General features: G+C 43.6%; 1 protein-coding gene across 1 annotated transcript in view; it reads right to left on the bottom strand.

Moving 5' to 3' along the window:
• GFPT2 (glutamine--fructose-6-phosphate transaminase 2) overlaps nucleotides 1-17,327 on the bottom strand; it is a 35,115-nt gene extending 17,788 nt beyond the window's left edge. The window contains exons 1-13 of the mRNA XM_084839085.1: nucleotides 17,234-17,327; nucleotides 9,866-9,973; nucleotides 9,016-9,114; nucleotides 7,820-7,945; nucleotides 7,291-7,349; nucleotides 6,697-6,831; nucleotides 5,826-5,887; nucleotides 5,461-5,540; nucleotides 4,761-4,878; nucleotides 3,926-4,089; nucleotides 2,352-2,447; nucleotides 2,147-2,244; nucleotides 1,204-1,324 (exon numbers count right to left, since the gene is read on the bottom strand). Of these exons, the coding sequence (XP_084695211.1) occupies nucleotides 1,204-1,324; nucleotides 2,147-2,244; nucleotides 2,352-2,447; nucleotides 3,926-4,089; nucleotides 4,761-4,878; nucleotides 5,461-5,540; nucleotides 5,826-5,887; nucleotides 6,697-6,831; nucleotides 7,291-7,349; nucleotides 7,820-7,945; nucleotides 9,016-9,114; nucleotides 9,866-9,973; nucleotides 17,234-17,240 (1,273 nt within the window). The 5' untranslated portion in view covers nucleotides 17,241-17,327. The remainder of the gene's footprint in view (nucleotides 1-1,203; nucleotides 1,325-2,146; nucleotides 2,245-2,351; nucleotides 2,448-3,925; nucleotides 4,090-4,760; nucleotides 4,879-5,460; nucleotides 5,541-5,825; nucleotides 5,888-6,696; nucleotides 6,832-7,290; nucleotides 7,350-7,819; nucleotides 7,946-9,015; nucleotides 9,115-9,865; nucleotides 9,974-17,233) is intronic.
• Nucleotides 17,328-22,824: the final 5,497 nt, after the last annotated feature.

Genomic DNA, 22,824 nt, shown 5'->3' on the forward strand with positions numbered 1-22,824 from the left:
CTATCTCACTCTCTCAAGCAAAGCACAGTTTATATATAACACATCCACCCCCTACACTCACTCACTCAGGCATTCATCTCACACATCCACCATTCTTCCTGTCACTCATCCCATTCTCACTCTAGAGACACTCAGCATAAACACAGACTTATAACAGGAATATATTATTATGACCAGAGGTTCGCTATTTACATACGTGTGATGTCACATTTCAGTGCTAAGTAGGGAAAGGCACTTCTCTCCAGTCAGCCACTTATCAGAGGTAAGAACTTTATGCTCTGTAGCAGGGGCCAGGGCAAGAAGCTGCCAGGCCAGATGGAAAACCTTTGTGGGCTTCTTCAGGCCTGTGGGCCACAAGTTTCCCACCCCTGATCTAAATGTTAAATGACAGTAAAACCTTCCAGGCTATGTCAGCCTTTGTCCCTAAATGTATATTGAAAAGACTCACACCTATTCTGTGCTTTATCTTTGAACTCAGGCTGAGCTTTTCCCAACAGAAAATCTGTATCAGTCATGGGCAACTTAGTCTAACTATTTTAATGAGATTCTTGAAATGTTAAGCTTCAATAAATAGAATGGCGTGCGTGGGAGTAACTGTTACGCTTGGTTAAATTGTGTCTTCTATTTCCTGGAATATCCTCATTGTCTAAGCCTCATTGTCCATTGTTTGTAACAGCAAAAAGAACAAGGCCATAGCAAAAATAGTGGAGGGGCAAAAAGAGAGACAAACCTCAAGCTGGTGCCAACTGCAGAACTCACTGAACAGGGCAGGAAAGCCCAATACATTTTGACATTGTTTCTTTTTCAAAGGCAGCAATCCTCTTTGTTTTCCTACTCTAAAAAATGTTTTTCAAGACTTCTATTCTCCATGTGGCACCAGTTTGAGGTGGACTGGTTTCTGAGTTGCCTTCAAAAGCAGCTCCACAAAGTTCTTTACAGTAGGAATGACGTAACCAATGCATGAATGACAATGGCAAGTTCCTTTTCTTCCACAAGTATGCTAACCTAAGCTGGTAAAAAGCAGTGAGGAATCTACCACCTGGGCTAGGGTCATGGCAGCTAACCAGGTTTGCCTGATTTCATTTGTGAGTATATAAAAAGCTTAATTAAGACTGGCTCTGAAGCAGTTACTCGACCATGGGCAATCCAAAAGCCAAAACAAACCTTTGCCAAGATTAACATATAAAGCAGATTACAATTTACCTGACTGGCTGATAAAAAAGCACACATCATCGCGAAATACAGGAGTATTTCGATCCAGAAAATCACTCGCAAGTTCCACCATCACAGGTAGCTCAGTCAGTTCCTCCAACACTTGACGAGTCTATAATCAACATAAAGATAGTGCAATTAGCCCTAGTCTTAGGACTTTGAGATTAGGTGAAATTAGTGAATTAGGGCACAGTCCTATGGGTTGTGCCGTCATTGGACAGAAGCCTCTGATCTTGGAGGCTTCCGTGTATCCAGTGCCCTGCCGGGCTGCTGCCAACAGGGCAGGAGGAGCGATGGAAGCAATTTTTCCCTCTCCATCCTCCTTTGTTTGTTTTTCTAGACAGGCCTCTCAGCCTGTCTAGCGGAGGCATGCTGATGGGGGTGGGGATGGGACTGGAGAGGCCATAGGATTTCTTGTATCTTGGCTTCCCCTCCCCCTGCAACACCCCCTTTCAGACTCTTCTAAGGACCTCCAAGGCCGCTTTTGTGACCTCATAATGCAGCCAGTGCAGTTCTTTCCATAACAACTGCAAGGGGACAGGGGAGGGATTGGATTCTGGAGTCCCCCTTGTACTTGTAGCAGGTTGTAGCAGTGTCTACTGCCTTGGAAGGGGGACTCCAAAGAATTCTGTGGTGTCTGGGATGCTCTCCAGGGACCAAAGGATTGCTCTCTTAGAAAAGTAAAGAACATGAAATATTTTATCAGTCCCACAGGAAAAATGCAGAACTACTACTTAACAGCTAGTTTAAATGACAACATCTATTTACAAGAATTTAATATTTCTATAATGAACAGCCATCCCATATAACATGTGCATGATCTATTTCTTGTGCAGAAAGTTAACAGAATATAAACAATACACGACTCCTGTAACCATACTTTGAAGAGTCTTCTCCAAAGTCTCTCACATATTCAGGAGTATATTGAACTTACAGCCACTGCAGCATGATAACTGGTTCCACAACCAATAATTATCAGTCGTCTGCATCTTCTGATTTCTTTCAAGTGATCCTTCAAGCCACCTAAAAGAACTGTAGTTCCCACAACACAGAAACAAGAGGATGACTTTAGTTCAGCTGAGGTCACTAACAGATAACAACAGTAATGTTAAGAGGGATTACATTTTCCCCCAAATTACCTGTGTTGCTCTCAAAATTCACCCTTCCTCTCATGGTATTGAAAACAGACTCTGGTTGTTCAAATATTTCCTTCTGCATGAAAGCACTGAAGTTCCCTGTTTTTACAAAATGTGACTGGTTAGTTTCATAGTGGTTTTATTACTGTCTAATCAAGAATGAAATTTGTAGCAGAATAACCAGGGACAGAACAGCAATTTCAAGAAGTTAAATTGCTGCTAGTGAAAGATTGCACAAAGGATAAGGCCAATTTATGCCACTCTGCATATTTAATCTACTTATAACAGTAACTAAGCTTAATTAAAGGTGCATCGTGAAAGAGATGCAGCATACACAAATGAAATTATTAACAGAAATTTAAATTCTGTAGCAGTTTAGTACAACTCTCCAATTACCCAGATTATAAAATATCCTCCTTAGACACATGCGCCAGGTACCTACAGAACTGATACATTGGCATCTATTGAAAGACCTCTTTATTCACACTGGTCTTTTTCAGCTATTGAATTTTCTGCTGGAGAGTGTCCCAGGGACCATAGGATTTTTCAGATTCACCCTCCCAAGGCTGTAGATACTGCTATGACTTTGGGAGGGGGACTGCAAAATCCAATCCCTCCCCTGCCCCCTCATGACCACTGTGGAAAGAACCACGGCGTCTTTCAGTGGTCACAAAGCAGCCTCAGTAAACCTTGCAAAGGTCAGAAAGGGGGTGTTCTGGTGGGTGGGGTGGGGAGGGGAGAGGCCAGGATATAAAAAGTCCTATGGCCTCTCCAGCCCCACTCGCAGCAGTACGCCTCCTCTAGACAGGCTTATAGGCCTGTCTAGAGGAAAACAAAATAAAAGGAGGATAGAGAGGCAAAAATCACCCCCATTGCTCCTCCTGCCCTGCTGGCAGCAACCCGGGAGGGCACTGGATACTTGGAAGCCTCCAGATTTCGAGACTTTCTTCTAATGGGGGTGCAACCCATAGGACTGCACCTTTAATTGTTTGTGCTTGCTCTGTGTGTTTTCAGTTTTATTGTTCGGATGTTTTATATTTATGACCAATTGTTTTTAAAAGATTGTAAGTGAACTTGAAGACCTGAAATGGAAGAAAGACAGGGAATAAACATTTTAAATAAATAGCATACTCATATTTTTAATAGTTAAAATGAGCCAGAATTCATTACCTGCTGTAGATAGTCCAACACCAATACATTGGATGGCTCTAATAGGCACAGAGCCAGTTATCAGATCTGGCAACACCAGCTTCCAGAAATAATACTGAAGCACTGTACTTAGCCACCTAGTATGATGGAACAATCAATAGTTTTGCTCCCTATTGCCAACTCCAGCACTGTGTTTCTGGCATGAAAGGTTTGAACAAACGTGTGTCTGGGTTCCCATGGAGAAGAGCTTTTTTCAGATGCCCTTGTACTAGCTAGGTCAGCCTTCCCCAACATGGTGCCCTACAGACGCGTTGGCCTGAAGCTCCCATAATTCCCAGCCAGCATGGCCATGATGGCAGTTGCAGCCCAAGATATCTAGAGGGCACCAAGTTGGGGAAGGCTGAGCTAGATGTTTCAGCCGCTCTTACCTTTCATGATTTGCTGCAGTTCCATTTGCAAAGTCTGTATAGCTCGGGATGGGTCATCGCTGGCACAGCGTTCTAGCCGATGAATAGAAAGCTTCCCTTCAGCAACTGCGGCAATGTCATCATCTTCTAGAAAAATGACTCTGTTGGTGTGCTCAATTATGGCACTTCAAAAATTAAAAATAAAAGCAAATGCAGACGGGTTACAGAGTTTCCAGTGCAACATAGGTTTGTTCTACTTAGGTTTCCAAGAATAACCAGGAGCTTGGATAATGCACTACCCAGTTCCCAGCCACAGCATCTGGATGGCAGCTTGCAGAATTTCAGTGCATACCAAAGGACCAGAAGGCTGTGTACACATCCAGCCACTGGGAGCAGCATATCCCCCTCTCCTACACATGACCATACTGGATAGGTTCCTATGTGTCCTGGCTAAACATTTAGCACAAAAAGCCTATGATGATCCTCACATTCAGATTATTCCTGCTTGGACTGCTCAGAGCCTCTGGCCAGCAGCAGCCCATCAGTCATTAGGGGGAGGGGCCATAGCTCAATGGTAGAGCACCTGCTTTGCACGCAGAAGATCCCAGGTTCAATTCCCAGCATTTCCAGGCAGGGCTGGAAAACCTCCTGCCTGAAACCCTTGAAAGCTGTTGCCAGTCACTGTTCCTTTCTCTGTTGACAATGTTGGGCTAGATGGACCAAGGGTTTCACTCCGTATCAAGCAGCTTCCTGTGTTCCTATCAATCTCCAATGAATTAATTTCTCCACTGAATTACAAAGGCAAGGTTAAGAATCAAATCAGTAGTGTTAGCACAACACTCAAGTTTTTACATACCTGGCATCTGAAGCAAAGAAGAATTCAACAGCTTTATCTCCAACAGCATGAAGGCAAGTAGAACTATCCAGTCTTTTCATTCGTGTTTTGCATATATTCTTTACATTTTCAATGTTGCCTGTCAATTAAAAAACATCACACATTCACACAACCATGAGATTTACTAATTATCTACATCAAGCTGAAACACAGAATGCCACTAACTTGAAAACACTGTGTTGAATGTTATATATCACAAAGGAATTATGGTTTTTAACATCACTAAGGAAACAAGGGGAATGATCCAGCTAAAGTTATGTGCTTCTACTGATTTCAATAGGAGAAAGCTAAGCACAGGCTTAATTTTAGCCTGAACACACCCATCTATTCATCAGAATTTCAAGTTAAGTCCTCTTTGTAATGCATGATAATATTTTGACTTCCAGTGCCCTGGATTTACTGAATATACTCAGTCAACTATATTTAAAAGATGTACCACAATTGTATGTAATTTCAGTGTGTCATTTCTACCAACAAGGATCCATTTTGAGCATCCACAGATTGCGCTATAGTACAGAAGTAGCTAGACGTCCACCTGTGGGACTTCTAGTGACACAGGCTGTTTTTGTATTTAAGAAACCCTCACACAAACTGACCTATCTTGTAATCATTTACCTAAGAAGTATAACACATTGATGGTTATAATGCTTTAGCAACTTACAGGTTCTATATAAGATGGGGATTTGTTCAGTTGAAAGCTCAGATTCACTGCGAACTCCAATAAGTAGAGGACTCCCCCTCCTGTCAAATAATGGAACAACAGGCACATTTCTTATAAAGCTCTTACGAAGGATGGACTGGACCTACAGACATTCCTGCTTCAAAGGAGATCCACCAAGGGGCCTTTCCTGTGTACGTCTCAAGTGTCAGTACAAAACCAAATTCTGTATTAATATGAAAATAAGCTGTTTGGGCACAATTCTATGCATGTTGAGAATGCACAGGACGGCGCCCTTAAGGGCTTTGCGTATATCCCCAGCTTGTATTACGCCATACACATATTGTGCATGAACCACATTTACTAACCTGGTAGCAATAGCTTCTCCTGGGTAGTGGATACTTTTGAAAACCAATGCAAAAGCCCCTTCCTGGGAAAGAAAAATTATATATCAATAAGTAAAAAGATGGTATCAACAACATCTAACGAATGTCTTAAACAGAGGTTCGCCCTTCCAACCCCTCCCGCTCCCATTTGTTATTCTGTATGAAGAACCTGTCAGCAACAAAGGAACACAACAAAACAAAAAAGTCAAAAATTCACACCGTCCATTGAGTCAGCAACGTTATGCACACGTGTGGGACTCATCCCCACTGACCTCAGTCAGACCGAATACCAATGCAAGTGTAGTTTTACTCTATATCCATCTGTCGGATCTATAGATGTAGAGCTACTAAACAATTAGGGAAGTTTAGATACTTCTGTAGCCTTTTTTAATTGAGTGCAAGAAGATATATTTTGCAAACTTGTACTTTTAACTTCATACATGAAAAGAAGTTCAGTATTTTGTAAAACATTCATTCTACAAAATAAAGCAGAAGTGGGCAACACATGCCACATGCGGTCTCCTCTGACGTTAAGTGTGCCCCCTGCCACCCCCCACCAATAAACTTGCTGCTGTGGCAGCAGCGGCAAAACAAACAGCAGTTTGCCAACACATTTTGGTGGCCTAAAAAGGCGAAATTTAACTTTAGGCCTTGTCTTAAAGCTAAATACGGCCTTTTTAGGCCACAGTTGCAGTTTGCTACCAGCATTTGGTGGCAAACTGCCAACTGTTTTGTGATTAAGGAATATGGTGGCAGGGTGCAGTCCCAGGTAGATTTGGGGGGGGGGGTGAAATGGGCCCACCCTGAAGTTGCCCCCCCTCCGTGAAATAAAGAGATAGAACCTCCCACTCACCAGCTGATGAATGACTCTCTCAACCAAGGCAGAAAAACTCATGTCTTCCGTCTCTCTGTTATCATACACATATTTGATCAACTTTGGAATGGTTTCAGTATCTGTTTCAGATTCAAACTCGTAACCTTTGGACTCCTGGAATGTTTTAAAGGAAATGTTAAACCTGAATTTCTTACCTTAGGCTTTGTATACAACATGATCAGATGGCATCTACTGTCCTGATCACCATTCCTGCAACCTGCCAAAATCACATTCTCAAGCTAGACACATTTCATTTAAGTTTCAACAGCATGGAAATAAATTATCATAATGATCTGGGGATAATTAGGCTAATTTCTGCCAAGAACTGTATCTTTATATTCCCTACTTAGATATTTGCACTGCCCCGTTCTCTACACCTTTCTCTTCTAGAAGTGAGGGAAGGGTACTACCTATCTGAGGAGGAGCTGGGTCTGGAATGTATTTTCAAATGGCAGGCAGGAATAGATCTTTCCAAAGAACTGGAGTGCCACTTCTACATGTGAAAGCTCACCATGCCACAGAGTTGGAATGACACACTAGTATTGTTGAATCATTCAGCTGTTATCAGCTTACCAGAAATTTCCTTAAGTCTTTGTAATTTGTAATGATCCCATTATGGATAACAACAAATTCTGAAAGGAAAAAAAAGGGTGTGGGGAGAGAAGAGGCAAGAGAAAACTTAAAGCTCATAATTTACAAAGTGGTTTAAAGCTGTATGTTTTTAAAAATAGACTTTTAATGTACAAAGCATTTCAAGGTCCTTTTAGGGTGCAATCCTATGAGGGCAGTCGGCTGCCTCCGAACTCAGAGGCGACCAACTATCCAACGCAGGGTGGGTGGAGCCCAGAGGGGATCCCCTCTGCCACGCTCCAGCTGCCCTGCATTTGCAGCTAGATGGCCAACTTCGACTGTCTAGCCAGGGTGCGTCGGGGGGGGGGGGGTCAGACAGCGCATAGGAAGCATCATAACAGCGTTTCCGTGGTCTCCTCCCTGACCCCAGGAAGCCCTCTTTTCGCCACTCTGCAAGAGTTGTTTCTAAAGACATTTCTATTCAAATGCAAGTGCACATTTCCTTTCTTTTTCTTTTACAGAAATTACCTACCATTACTTTTATCTGATCGTTGAGGGTGACTGTTCACAGCATTTGGCGCTCCATGGGTTGCCCAGCGAGTGTGAGCAATGCCAAAATGCGTCTCAAAATCTGCCTTCAAATCCAAACCATCTTGTTCTGTATAGAAGAAAAACATATACAAATAAATATATTTGCATATAGCTCCTTTAAAGTCAAACTATACTAACAAAAGCACTTGACTAGCAAGGTCTTAACTTGTTAACTATTTGGATCATAAAAGATAGACAACTGGTACAGTCCAAACTGTTCACCATGTTTTTGCTTCTATACTTCTAATAAACTAGTTGAAATTGGACTGACCATGTTATCTTTTCTGAATTAGTTCAGCAACAAGGGAGATCAGCAGAGACACTCCCACCACTATATTCCACATAGGAGCGTATCCAATGTTAGTCCTAGTCAAAGTAGACTTACTGAAATGAATGGGACTTAAGTTAAGCTAACACTGGATACAAGCCAGAAATCACCATAGCAATGGATACCCTACCTAATGGAATATTCACATTTCTGGGGTTAAATCCAACATTGCACTAGTGGAAGTCTGCTAGTGCAATAAGACTTCCTCCCTCACACCTCGCACACCCCCTTGCAGCCATCCACACTGTCAAGAAATCAGCTCCAGAGTTTCCCAGCCCTCTGGAGCAGAATTTAAGGGCATGCAAAGAGCTGAGGGGGAAGAGCCACAGCTCCGTTGTAGAGCACCTGCTTTGCATGCAGAAGGTCCCAAGTTCAATCCCCTTCATCTCCAGGCAGGGCTAGGAAAGAATCCTGCACAAAACTCCAGAGAGCCACTGCCCCAGTCAGTGTTGACAATACTGGGCTAGATGGACCAAGGATCTGACTTAGCATTAGGCAGCTCCCTGTGTGGAGGGAGGACCCCTCTCCTGGCTCCGCAGACAGAACTCCTTCCACTAGCTCAGGGTGTCGAACTTCTTTCAGCCTGGAAGCCAAATTCTATTCCAGAGCAGCTCAATGGGACCATATTCCAGTGGTGGGCAGGCCAGTAATTATACCTTAGGAGAGGCATCTCAATCTTTTAAAATGGGGAAAAACTGCACAAAAGCCAGAAAACCACCAAACGACTTCTGAGTAAACATGCTTATAGTCACTCTGAATATCAGATTGGCCATAATCACACCAAAATGTACATAATTTTTTATACTTACTTTGCAGCTCCTCATCAAGAGCCTTAACTTTTCCTCTTTTCTTTACTAATTTAATGTATCTTTCCTTATCTTCATTATCATTTCCATCAATTGCAACACCTGAAACATAGAACCCAACTTACTGTACAGCCTCTTCAGAGGGAGAAGAGAAAGCATGCATCCTTAAAGCAGGAAATACGTATGGATGACTATGCAAGCCTTTATTTTACTAGCGGAGTATCACTGAGCAGAATCACTTTATTTTACTAGCGGAGTATCACTGAACTAGATGACAGCAGAACTTGATATCACAAGGGATAGCTACCACCAATATGTCCTTTCCCCCACCTTCTTCGCAAAGTCTAGCTTGACATGATCTGTGACATGATGTTGTGCTATGTGTTGTCCCATCCCTGATAACAGTCCATAGTAAAACACATGCTTTGCATGCAGGAGGTCCCAGGTTCAATCGTGGACATCACCAAAGAATCCCAGGTGGTAGAAATGACAAAGACAATGAGATGCAGGAGAGGTGATGCTTGACTGAGTGGACTGTACTGGGATAGACGAACCTATGGTCTGACTCAGTATAAGACAGCTTTATATGTTCAAAGACAATGATGCGAAGTGGTGGCAAAGCAAAGCATTGATGTCATGTAAGACATTGTGTTAATTGAGTACTTCACAGAAGAGAAGGATGGAGACCAAGAGTTCTATGTCGATCATAATTTTAAAAAAATGAAAAGAGGTATAGTATTTGAAATAAAGTCCAGTTCCACCTTCCCACTACTACTAAAATGACTGGTTGGAACAGAAGCAGTAACAAGGTAAGATAATAACTGGCAACAGCATTAACATCCCCACAACTTACCGGCAGAGTCATATCCCCTGTATTCTAGTCTTTGTAGACCTTTTATTAGAGTTTCAAATATCTCCTTCCTGGTTCGAGGCACTCTGTAGTTCAGATAAGCAAAGATTCCTGTTGGGCAGAGGGTAGTGAAAAGAAGAATGAAATGCGAGTTCTTTAATATATTTCCACAATTTATTCAGAAATTAATATAGTATAGTCAAAGTGTGATTATAAAACATTTTCTAACAAATCCTATGAAGTTTGGTCTTGTTACCACAGAGTGTGTGTAGTTTTTATACTCAGAGTAAATTTCTTGCATAAGTAGCCATGGCACCACTAAATTCAATAATTTGTGAAAGTGTCATGCCAATTCTTGCCAATACCAAGGATTTAGTTTGCCTTACTGACATCCTCAGCTCTGGATACAAATTAATACCAAATTTGTTCTAGGGTTAGCACACTCATCAATTGACCTACTAAATACTGTCACTTGACTACCTATTATTTGATTGTGGTTAAATATTCCATGAAGTCAAGAATGCCAACTGAAGTGAAAACTAACCTCTTATTTTATTATGATGTGATTTGTTACCAAGGCCAGGAGTTAATTTGTTTCGTTCTCAACAGTTAACTAATTTGTATTTGTAATTAGCATAAATATCAAACCTAGTGATGATTACCTTTTTTGTTGTCTAGTAAAGTTACTGCTTTACAAGTTGATGATTATTTGATAATAGTTGACCGGTCAGCTGATTGAATAATTTTGATTGGTCAAAATACCCAATCCTGATTTGTTCAAACCCCTCTTTTAAAAATGAGAAACGATTTATCATTTAGTATTTAAACCTCAAGCTACATATGAGGTGACAATCTTGTACCGTTTTTGTGCATTTTTGGAACCACACTTAGGCTGAAATTCCCCACCTTCCCAAAAGTAGATAGACAAACCTTAGTCAAGTTTTCAAAAATAGACCTGGACTGGAAAACTCTGGAATACAGCTGGTATTTCACAGGTCTGTTAGGGAATCAGAGCTACATTTATTTGATTTTTTGTTTATTTTATTCATAATCTGCCCTTTCTCCCAAAGAGCTCAGGGCTAATGAGTACACCACAGAAACAACATTAAAATCATGAATCTAAAATCATGATTCTAAAATCACAAATAAAATGCAACAAAACCATCAACACAATTAATAAAAAAAAATAGAGCTCTTGCCTATACCTCAAAAGCCTGCACAAATAAATATGTAATGAACTGGAGCCTAAATGACAGCAGTGTGGGGGACAGCCAAATCTCTACCGAATAGGAGTTCCATATTAAAGACTTCTTTTCTTTTCTGGTAAAAATGTACCAGATATAATTCATGCCAGCAAACACTAACAGAAAAAGCTGCCCCAACACAGCAAGAAAATCCTCTAAGGTCATGGCTGTTAACAATTTTTCCATGCACTCAGTTCAGGTTCTGTGCTACCTTTCCAGAGCAGTACTTTATAAATATTTTCGCACATCCTTGATGTAAAAAAGCAGACCCTTTTGCTACTTTCTGAATCAGATTTTTACAACGGATATATTTCAATACCTGTCAGGCTTCTGTGTTCAGGAGGAGTGTTTTTATGCCTATGTCACTTCAGGAAAAGCCTCTTTGAGGCATCTGTCCACAATGCAGCCAGTGTACTGTGATTGGTAAAGGCTCCTTGTTTATACCGAACTCTAGCACTGCTCCTATTTATGCATACCAGGAGACTCGGAAGCCACTAGAGACTTTTCACTGAAAACGATAGCAGCCGCCTGGGCTGCCAAGGAATATATTACAGATTCTTTGGGCCATGGGAAAGAAATCTTACTTTCAACACACACATTCTATTGTGCTTTCTATGAAGTTTATTAACTGCTCACTTTCAACACACAAAGGCCACAAGCCAACACAGAGTTAAACTTAAGATAATTGATTTCAGTGGGCTTATATGTTGTTAACTCTGCACTACCCTGGACAAATCCTATAGTGCCTCCTATTAAAACCATTCCCCTCCTCATGTACTTCCTTCCACAAAGAGATTGAGATCTCCTTAGGTTTATGTACTGCTCAGTTAGGAGCTGTGAGGACAATAGAAACTGTTTAGAAGTAGCCTACATTTTAGTATAAGTTGCCAGTGGTAAAAACAAACCATCAATTTGCCCAGGATCTGAACAGCGGACAAAAGGCTGTGAAGCGAATGAAGTTTTTAGTGGGACAGGAAAAAAAGTATTTGCTTCTCTTTTTTGTCTTGATGCAATGTCCATCATAAGTGTTCAGAAGTATGAGAGAGCCTTTCCCAGAATCAGAGCTTTGGTTGTTGTTTTATCATAACTGTTTTTGGTTTGAGTTTTTAGGGTGAATCACAGATACATTTCAAAGTTTATTATCTTGCTAATGCTATTACCTCTGGCATTAGCCAAAAGAGAGAGAGCTTAAAACTAACTTTTTTTCCCAAGTCTATGTTTAGGCTAGAGCAAAAACAATGAAGAGTCTTGTGGCAACTTGAAGACAGATTTATTGTGGCATAAACTCCAGCAAAAATGTGCAATGTGCAGTGCAATCTTTAACGGTACAATCAAATTTCTATTGTTAACCAAGTCCTTTCCCCCTCTGACCTCATTATCTTCATTTATTTATATCTTACATTTATACCCCATTTCCCAGCCAAAGCTCCCAAGGCAGAGCTTCATGTTACAGTCTTCATCACGTTATTGTCTTTCTCATACAAGAGATAACAGATGACATTAAGTACTCCTACTTACAGCTGACTTAATTGTTTGGTTTGATAAAAACAAAAAGGATCAAGTTGCTTTTAAATGATTACACACGGAAGTACAGGAAAAGTCTCTCAATCTACAAAGAGGGGTGAGGGAAAGAGCCTCCATGCTGGCACTCAAAAAACTAAAGTTCAAGCAGAAAGTCAGCTAAATAGTCTACAAGCTAATCTTTGTTTAAGACTCCTTTTATCTCTCATCGAGGCTTTGAAGTTCTTGCTTCTTCTTTCAGGAATGCAACTGGTTGGTAAAGAAAGGATCATGGAGTTTTCAGTGGGGAATTTCCACAAAAATGCCAGGGCTTGCAGTTAGTTTACTGGGATCAAGATAGAGTTGTTGTCTCATACTTTTGAGTGTAACAAGTAGTGACAATGCTCCCCTTTTAAAATGTGTGTTGCTTAGTCCTCCTCTCTCCACCGCCCCTCTGCCTTCTGCAATGAGAACAGTCTTCTGTAGCTGCCTCATACTTGATGATGCTCCCATCCATAGACATCACCAGTTTGAAGAGGAGCCAGGCTCCCCTGCCATCCTGACCAGCCTGGGGGGGGAGGGGTGACCAAGTGTGTGTGTGGGGCAGCGGTGGCAACTCCTCATCCTACCACGCTGTTGCCAAAAGAAAGCACAGTGGCAGCCGGCTGGTCAAGGCTGCAGCCCTGCAGTGCACCATTTTAAATTAAAACATTTTTGTTTACTAAGTTTGATTAGCAGCAAGCCGAACCAATCAGACACTGCCTTTGTGGGAGTGCGGCCCATGAGGTACCTGTAGTGGCAAAGAGGTGGTCTTCTCACTGCTCTAGTGCCCTCACGTGCTGTGCCACGTTGCCTGCTGGGGGTTATTTGGGGGCCTTCCTGGATAGCAAGGCCCTGGATCTGGTCTTTCCCTTGTGGTGCCACTGCTCTTATTGTAGCTACTTTGCTTTTCGGCTGTTCTTATCAAATATTCCATCTTCAAGCATTCTGGCGTCTCCCATACCATATTCTGAGAATAGCAATCCTGTATTCTTTTGCAGTTAATTTAACAAATTCAGCAATCTCCAGATGTAAAAACCTTAAAATACAGCAGCTTTCATTTATGTGTCAGCAGCTTTCACTTATGTGTCAACTTCAGGTACATAAGCATCTGTCTATCGCTGTTGGAAACAGAATGTTAGACTAGTTAGTGGTTCCCAACTGTGCCCCCCAGATGTTGTTGGACTATAACTCTCATCATCCCTGACCACACCATACTGCCTGATGGTGATGGAAGTTGTAGTCCAACAGCATCTGGGGACCAAGGGTTGGGAACCACTAGACTAGATATACCTTTGGTCTGATCAGTCGGGGCAGCTCTGAAGTTCTAACAGTCCCAGCATGAAAATAATATTAATATTTATAATAATACTAGTTTAGAAACTTCAGGTTTTTCGCATTCCTGTAAAGCTCATTTTATTAAGTTCCCTAATAATTCTTCCACACATGGACTAAAAGATTGTCAGAAATTCTTAAATCCACCGTGTCTAATCTGGCTTGGTATTTAATCTTAATCATATGCTAATAAAGCAATAACTTTATCTCAAAACCAGCAGGCTACATCTGTGTTCTCAGAACTGAACAAAGTTGCCAACCTCTGGTAAAAAGAATTAAATATATATGAAGTTCCAGTAAAGTTTCTAAAAAATTAACAAATCACGTTACATGCTGAGAGATCATATATTTTAAATGTCTTATAAATGTCTGTTTAGCCAGAGGTATTTTAAAGGATTTTCAGCCAAGAGCATGAAGCTTTCCTTCTCCACTTCCAGTGACATTTTTGGAACAGAGTTCTTTATTTACATATTCTTTTTACATCACCAAAATTGACTGGTTGCTACGGCAGCAGTGATGGGTGTGAGAAAGGCTGAGTGTTCTGAAATCACACCATACTCTTTGCTACTTCATACTGAGTCAGCCATACCACTCCTTAGTTAGCACTTTGTTGAACAGTGCAACATCCCTACTTCCTAGTCACAACAGAGATGTGTTACTTTAGATAATATGATTCCCAGTATGCTTATTTACAGTCTTGAATTGGTAACCAATGGTAACACAGGACACTCCTGATGAGATTTTCTTTCAGCAATTTAGATGGGTCAGTTATTCTGGAACAGAATCGTCTTTTACAGATAAAAAAGGCACTTCTTGTTCACCTTTTAAAAATAACACATTTGTTTATCTGACTGGAAGGGTAGGTGATTTCCTGTTTTAAATGTACAAACATGAACGAGGCCTTCTACATTCAATTCTGGAATTAATGTCCAACCCAGATTCTCATATGTTCAGGCATATAGCCCATACCTACTCACTTTTACTTTACTAACCCTCGAACTCGATACAGGCTTCGGAGTAAGCAAATGAGACTTACTTCTGAGTAGACATGTATAGGATTGTGCTTTAGAAGTATCTTTAATATTCTAGGGCAGGGGTCCCCAACCTTTTTGGACCTGTGAGCATATTTGGGAAACTCCTGTGGGCACCACCACAAAATGGCTCCCACAGAGAATGTGGCTAGTCACATGATGGCTGCCATGGGGTCCTGGCTAGTCAAAAGTGAGCCAAAGGGGGGGAGGCAGAAATAGTGAGACTAGAGGCTGGGAAGGAGGGGAAAATAGCAAGGCAAAGGGGTAGAGGGGAGAGAAAGAGCAAGGCTAGAAAGGGAAAGATGACCCACTTTTCCCAAGGTTTTTATTGAAAAAAATGTTTTTTGAAAGGGGCAGGGTATGGAGAGCTTTTTGGACACTGTTGGAGGTCCCTGCGGGAGCCATGATGCATCGTGTTGGGGATCCCTGTTCTAGGATCTATTTTTATCATAGGGTCATTATTCCAAAATAATTCTTACTGGCTAACATAAAAGCCATTGCAACATAAGAAACTGCAGTCACCGTTCTACAGATCTGTTCATACAGCCCCTGCATGTGTGGCTGAATACTTCTCCCCCTATCCCCGCTTTCCCTGAACCATACCACTATCATAGCAACAGTTTAGCCCAGCTTTTCCCATACCGGTGCCCTCTAGATATTTTGGACTACAGTTCCCAGCATTCCTGACCATTGGCCATGCTGGCTGGGGCTGACGAGAACTGAAGTCCAGGTTGAGGAAAGCTAATTTAGCCCTTTTCAGAGGTTCAAAAGTGCGTTCAATGAATGCGCATGAGTGGGTGGAGGGATCGTGGCAGCAGGCTCCACCACCGGATCTACTTAATACATGAACAGAGTTCACCTATGTAGAAGGCTCTGTCTACACAATCAGGAGCCACCATCCCCACATGCTCATACACTGAACACTCTTTTTTTAATGTTTGAAAGGGCCAATTGCCTAAAATTAACAAGAGATGCAATTCCGCCTGCTTTTGCAAACCTTCCTAGTGTAAGGTGGAATGCAAAATGCACTTACGTTCATGCTTAAGTTCCATCCTTAAAAGATGGCCTAGAAATAGTTTCAGACAGATAGATGTTATGTGACTCAGTCGGCCCATTTGCCATCAGCACAGTGCAATCCGGAAAAGGAAAGTAGCTGGCCCTGTGCAACCTGTGGACTGACCCAGTGAGATGCTGTGGTCACCTAAATTCTTGGTTTTCCTTTACTTCATGGAGCCAAGACTTGCTTATTCCAGGAAAGGCACTCAAAGGGCTTGAAATGAAGATTTTAACATTGCACTTTACCAACATCCCCACTGGAAGAAAACTATCGAAATGCATGTTTTGAAATGTAGGAGGGGTAATCATCAAAAAGGAGCTTGGTGCAAGAGCAAAAAGGAAAACTGAAGGGGAAACCTGATTTTATTTCTTCTTCTGGTTTCCTTCGAGTACAAAGGAGATTTTTACAGCTATTGATGCATTAGGTTCAATTCAGAATTGATCTTGGAACTACGTAAGTACGGAGCTTCAGCTATTAGGCTGCACAGAAATGAAATGAAATACAGATACTTGGTTTTCTGGAATTTCAGTTCCCCCGAAGAGGCACTGAAAGACAAAGTTCCTCTTGCCCCTTGCAATGTGCAGCCCTTGAGAAGATGCATTAATCACAGCGAGCGACGAGGCTCATAAAGAGCACGGATCATAAAACTCCTCCACAAGCAAACCAACAAACCAGAACCTTGGAGGAGAGAAAGAGGCCAGGTGAGAGCATTGCTACGGTCGTCTCGTGCCTTAATGGCTACCCAGAGGAAGGAGGGGCACAGCAGCAGTAAAGGGGTCGGGATGGGAACGGAGGAAAAACTCGAATGGGGAAGGAAGCATGACATGAACATGTCTCTACTCGGGGACAGAAGGAGGGCGGCGGAGGGCAGGGCTTACCTTTCATTTCCCGTTCTGACTTCCTTGGAAATAAGTCGGTCCCGCTTCCCAAAAATCTGCCTACAAATGGTAGGGGAGGCTCCCCCCTTTTTGTTAGAAGAGCGGGGCTCTTCCTCAGCGAGGAAGCCACTCCTCTGCCCTCCCCGCCCCCTCCGAGAGGAGATGCCCAGAGCCCTTTGCCATGATGTGCGGCGGCTCTTGCGCCCCTCCTGCCTCGAAGCGCAGGCGGGGCGGCGCAGAGCCGACCACCCTCCCAGCAGGCCCGCCGCTCTCGCTCGCTCGCTCACCGCACATGGCTGATGCCCCTCGCCCGCGCGTGCAGACCTTCCTCTCCCGTTAGGACGAAGCGCACGGCCGCGACGAGCAACAGCGACCAGGCACGGCGCCTTCGCTCCTCCGCCTCCCGCTTTATACCGTGCCTGGGGCCGGCCCCCTTGGCTTGTTCATTGGCTGGGAAGGCAAGCAGAGGGAGCAGGGGCGGTGGAGCGCGGGGAGCGCGCCGGCCCCGGCTTCTCGCTGGCTCGAGCCGCCTCCCCCTTCACCCAAGCTGCCGCTGGGGCAAGCGGCGGGGAAAGGAAGCGCGCGCCCCTTGACTGCCGCGCTGCAGCCATTTCCAGAGGGGCGGCCGCGCTGGCCTGCCGCAGCACCAACAACCAAGCGTCTCGTGGCACCTTAGAAGGCGAGCCCATTCTTATGCTGGCAGGAGCTGTCACGGACGCTGTCCGCTTCATAGGACGCAGGAAGTGTCCGCCTCAGATTGGCAGATTTATGTACACCTGTATTGTCGGAGAGAACTGAAATGCAAAAAAGAACAGACAGTAAAGGTTTCCTTAACGGTTGCCAGTCACAGAACATTAATGGGCGATAACATAGACGTCATGAGATCGTAAGCAGAGCCCTGCTGGGTCAGACCAAAGGCCTGCATCTAGCCCAGCGTTCTGTTCACACAGTGGCCAAGCAGCTGCCTGTGGGAAGCCCACAAGCAGGGCATGAGTGCAACAGCACCCTCCTGCTTGGGTTCCTCAGCAACTGGTGCACAGTCCATGATTCTACGGTCAGCATACTCGAGGTGGCATATAGCAACTGATAGCCTGATCCTCCATGGATTTGTCTAACCCCCTTTTAAAGTCACCATCCTTGCAATTAACATATGTAGTGTGATTTAAAAACAAAACAAAAACCTTTGTCCTTATTCACACTACAGGAAATAAAGTCAAATGTCTTGATGAGTTTTATTTCAGCACGTTCCAGTTGTTATCTGCCTTTCGAATTCCTTTGTTCAAGAAGGGCTACCTTAAGGTCATTCACAGAGTCATCTGATGACGTGGACAGTGGCCATGAAAGCTTAAGCCAGAATAAATTCGTTAGCCTTCAAGCTGCCACAAGACTCTGTTGTTTTTACTACCTCAGTGCCTGGGAGGCTCCCAGCGAAGAGTAGCTCAGCACTCACGCCCATGTTTTCTTAAGAACTAGCAGCTGGAGGCTGCCTCAGGACAGCACAGAACTGACATGGCTGGTGTTGCCAATTGATGAGAATGCGTCTGCCTCACACTCGCTGCCCCTACTGCAGGCTTTATGATGCTTTAGGTTCACAAAAACAACTCTGTGGGAAAGGTTAGGCTGAGAGAGGAACAGAGGCTGCCTTTATATTAAGTCAGGCCGCCCATTAGTCCCTCTAGCTCAGTATTACCCTATGCCAGGGGTAGGCAGAACTAGAGCGCCAGGTCTTTGGGACTTCAACTCCCAGAAGCCCCTGCCAGCAAGGCTAATGGTCAGGAATGCTGTGAGCTGAAGCCCAAGACTTCTGGAGATCTATTTTCTGCCCACCCCTGGTCTACACTGACTGGCAGGGTCTCCAGGGTTTCAGATACGAGTCTTTCCCAGCCATACCTGGAGATGCCAGGTATTGAACCTGTGAGTCCCTGCATGTGCTCTACCATTGAGCTACAGCTCTTCCTCATAAGAGTAACAGTGAAGACAGATGAGCCCTTTTCAAACATTCACTCTGTGTATGCTGAATATGGCTGGCTTGGGTGAGCATCATCGTCACAGTGACAGTGGCATCCTCTGACATACCTGTGTTCAGCCTGCTTTCTCAACAAACCTCATGCATGTAAGTGTATAGGGTCTGTTCAGATAGCAGACAATATACCTAGGTTGGGGGCTGCGCAGGGCCTACACCGCAGCAGGGGCCCACTGACATGAAGCCCATGGAGTTGCTCCTGCTCTTCACCCTTGGAACTGGCTTGCTCACCTCCCTCTTGCTCTGGCCCAGACAACGGAGGTGGTGAGAAGGAGGGAGCAGTTGCTGCCACTGCCTACGTGCTCTCTGCCTCTCAAGCAAGCAAGTGGTAGCAATGATGAGAAAGAGGAGGAGGAGTAACAGCAGCTGGTGACAATGGCAGTGAAGAGGTAGACTCATGGAGTGAAGGGATCCATTAAGGGTGTCTTGCCCAAGGGCCCTCAAAACCTGGAGCCGGGCCTCGTGCTGGGACTGCTGATCCACTCACCCACCTGCCCTCCCTCACCACGCACACGCGCGCACATGCTCAGTCTGCATAGACTGCACCTCTGAAAAAAGGCTACAGACTTTCTGAAGTGTGGAGAAAGTTGTATATTCATTGCATTCCGAAGCATTTGTTTTCAGGGCAAAAGATGTGCATTCAAACCACTCCCACCCCACAGCTAGAATGTTGGTTTTTATGCTGATTTACCCAAACCCGTTATGTGAGCTTCATCATAAGAGCCAATGAATGTACCAGTGGACCTGGCTCTCTTCAACATTTTTATTAATGACCTGGATGAAGGGGTGCAGGGAATGCTTATCAAATTTGCAGATGACACAAAATTGGGCGGGATAGCTAATATCTTTGAAGACAGAAACAGAATTCAAAGTTATCTTGATGGACTGGAGAGCTGGGAAGAAAACCACAGAATGACATTTAATAGGGATAAATGCCAAGTTCTGCACCCAGGAAAAAGAAACCAAATGCACAGTTACAAGATGCGGGATACTTCACTCACCAATATTACAAGCGAGAAGGATCTTGGAACTGTTGTCGATCACAAGCTGAAGATGAGCCAACAATGTGATGTAGCTGCAAAAAAGGCCAATGCTCTTTGGGCTGCATTAATAGAAGCATAGCCTCCAAATCCCGGGAAGTACTAGTTCCCCTCTACTCAGCACTGGTTAGGCCTCATCTGGAGTACTGTGTCCAGTTCTGGGCACCACACTTTAAGAAGGATGCAGACAAACTGGAAAAGGTTCAGAGGAGGGCAACAAAGATGACCAGGGGACTGGAAACAAAGCCCTATGAGGAGAGACTGAAATAACTGGGCATGCTTAGCCTTGAGAAAAGAAGACTGACGGGAGATATGATAGCGCTCTTCAAGTACTTGAAAGGTTGTCACAGAGAGGAAGGCCAGGATCTCTTCTCGATCATCCCAGAGTGCAGGACATGGAATAATGGACTCAAGTTACAGGAAGCCAGATTCCGGCTGAACGTCATGAAAAACTTCCTGACTGTTAGAGCAATATGACAATGGAACCAATGACCTAGGGAGTTGGTAGGCAATCCCATGCTGGAGGCATTCAAGATGGGGCTGGACAGCCATCTGTCAGGGATGCTTTGACTTGGATTTCTGCACTGAGCAGGGTTGGACTCGATGGTCTTATAGGCGCCTTCCAACTCTTACTATTCTATGATTCTGTAATTATATTATTTTATTCATTTTTAATTTTACAGTATTTATATATCGTGCAATAATCACCACACTTCTCTGGGCTGTTTACAATAAAAATGTAGACTATAAAGAGAAGCAAAACACCAGCATAAAACCTTAAAACAAGATAAAGCAAACAACAGCATAAAACCAGAGTAAAAACAACAACAGCAAGCAAATAACATTTGTACAAGATATAAAAAGCAGTAAAAGATTTTAAGATTGAAAATCCTGGGAAAGTAAAAAGTCTCTGCCTGGTGCTGAGAGGATGACAGCGTAGGTGCCAGGCAAGTCTCTCTGGAGAGGGTGTTCCAATACCAGGGTGCCACCAGTAGAAGGGCCTCTCCTTAATAGCCACTTGCCTCACTTCATTCAGTGGGGGCACCCAGAGGAGAGCTTCTGAAGATGACCTTATGTTTTGAGCAGGTATATATTGAGGACATTATTCCTTAGGTAACCTGGCCCCAAGTCAATTAGGCCTGTAAAAATTAATATCAGCACTTTGAATTGGGTCCAGAAATGGATAGGAACTTAGCACAAATCCCAAAGCACTGGCATAACATAATTGTATCATCCAGTCCTTGTTAAAAATCTCACGGCCCTATTTTGAACCACCTGGAGTTTCCCGATCACTTTCAAGGCAGCACCACATATAACACATTGCAGTAATTCAAATGAGAGGTTACCAGAGCGTGAATAATTGTAGCTAGGCTATCTCTGTCCCGACAGGGCCGTAGTTGGTATATCAGCCTAAGCTGATAAGAGACACTCTGTGCAACCAAGGTCACCTAGGCCTCCAGTGACAATGCCTAATCCAAGAAGACCTCAAACTATGAACATGATATGGGGGGGGGGGACCTCTTCCAGAAGAGGTCAAACACCACTCAACCAGGCAGGTAGACCACCTACTAACAGTTTCTGCATCTTGTCTGGATTGAGTCTCAGTTTATTGGCCCTCATCCAGTCCATTACCACATGCAAGCACTGATTCAGAACATCCACTGCCTCATCCAGATCTGATGAAAAGGGGAGACAGAGCTGGGTGTCATCTGCATATTGGTGACACTTCAGGCCATATCTCTGGATAAACTCTCCCAGCAGTTTCATGTAGATGTTGAATAGCATGGGGGATAAAAGAGAGCCCTGTGAAACCCCATTACATAACTGCCAAGGGACAGAGCAACAATCCCCCAGCACCAGAATCAGTCATAAGTAGGAGCAGAACCAACATAGTGCCTTCAACACCCTACCTAGTAGCTTATCCAGAAGGTTACTATTGTTGGTGGTATCAAAAGCTGTAAACAGGTCCAAAAGAATTAACAGGGTCACACTCCCCCTCTCCTACTTGTAGACCCCCTTTTTGTAAGGCCCCCCCCCCAGAATTACTGATAAGCTGCCACCACAGGATGACCCTTGCCTGGATGCTCTAGGTCAACCCTCCCCAACTTGGTGCCCTCCAGATGTTTGGATTACAACTTTCAGCATTCCTGAATTTTGCTGTGCTGCCTGGGGCTGATGGAAGCTGAAATCCAAAACATCTGGAGGGCACCAGGTTGGGGGAAGTCTGCTCTAGGTTGTCCAGATGCTTGGGCAGATTTCCAAGGACCCCTTTCAGCCTAGGTCTAGAAAAAAACAAGTAGTTAAAAGTAAGGTGCTTTGGATTTACTTGCCCTAAGCCAAAAAGATACAGAATGTAACAAAACCTTGTGAAATACGCAAGAACACAAGGGGCAGCTTAGCAATGCAGCCAGATGTTCATATATAAAAAGAACTTAATTGCGGGTGGGAAGAATAGGGAACAACAACAAAGGAAGGCAGCAATCAGTCACTCAAGACTTTGAAATGTAGAATCTTGGGGTTTCAGAGCATATGAAGCAACGTGGAAAGCATATGAAGCATTCCATACAGAGAGGATAGTCTAAGAGAGGATCTTTGGACTCCTGATTCGATGTTACCAGGAAGACAAAGTACTGAGGTGAGGTGTTACCTATTTATAGGAATTTTGAGACCAAGAAAAAGCCTGCCTCTTAGCAGAGATGGACTGTTACGTTGTCCATTGATGAAATAAGCCCCATGTCTGATGTCAGGAGTCTAGGTGGTCAATCTAAACATTGTTTAGAGGCTGTTCCCACCTGCTTAACAACTCTGTGCTCAC

This window comes from Heloderma suspectum, chromosome 2 (assembly GCF_057233095.1).
Source record: "Heloderma suspectum isolate Gila_16-S chromosome 2, 16-S_ref, whole genome shotgun sequence".
NCBI classification, from domain to species: Eukaryota; Metazoa; Chordata; class Lepidosauria; order Squamata; family Helodermatidae; genus Heloderma; species Heloderma suspectum.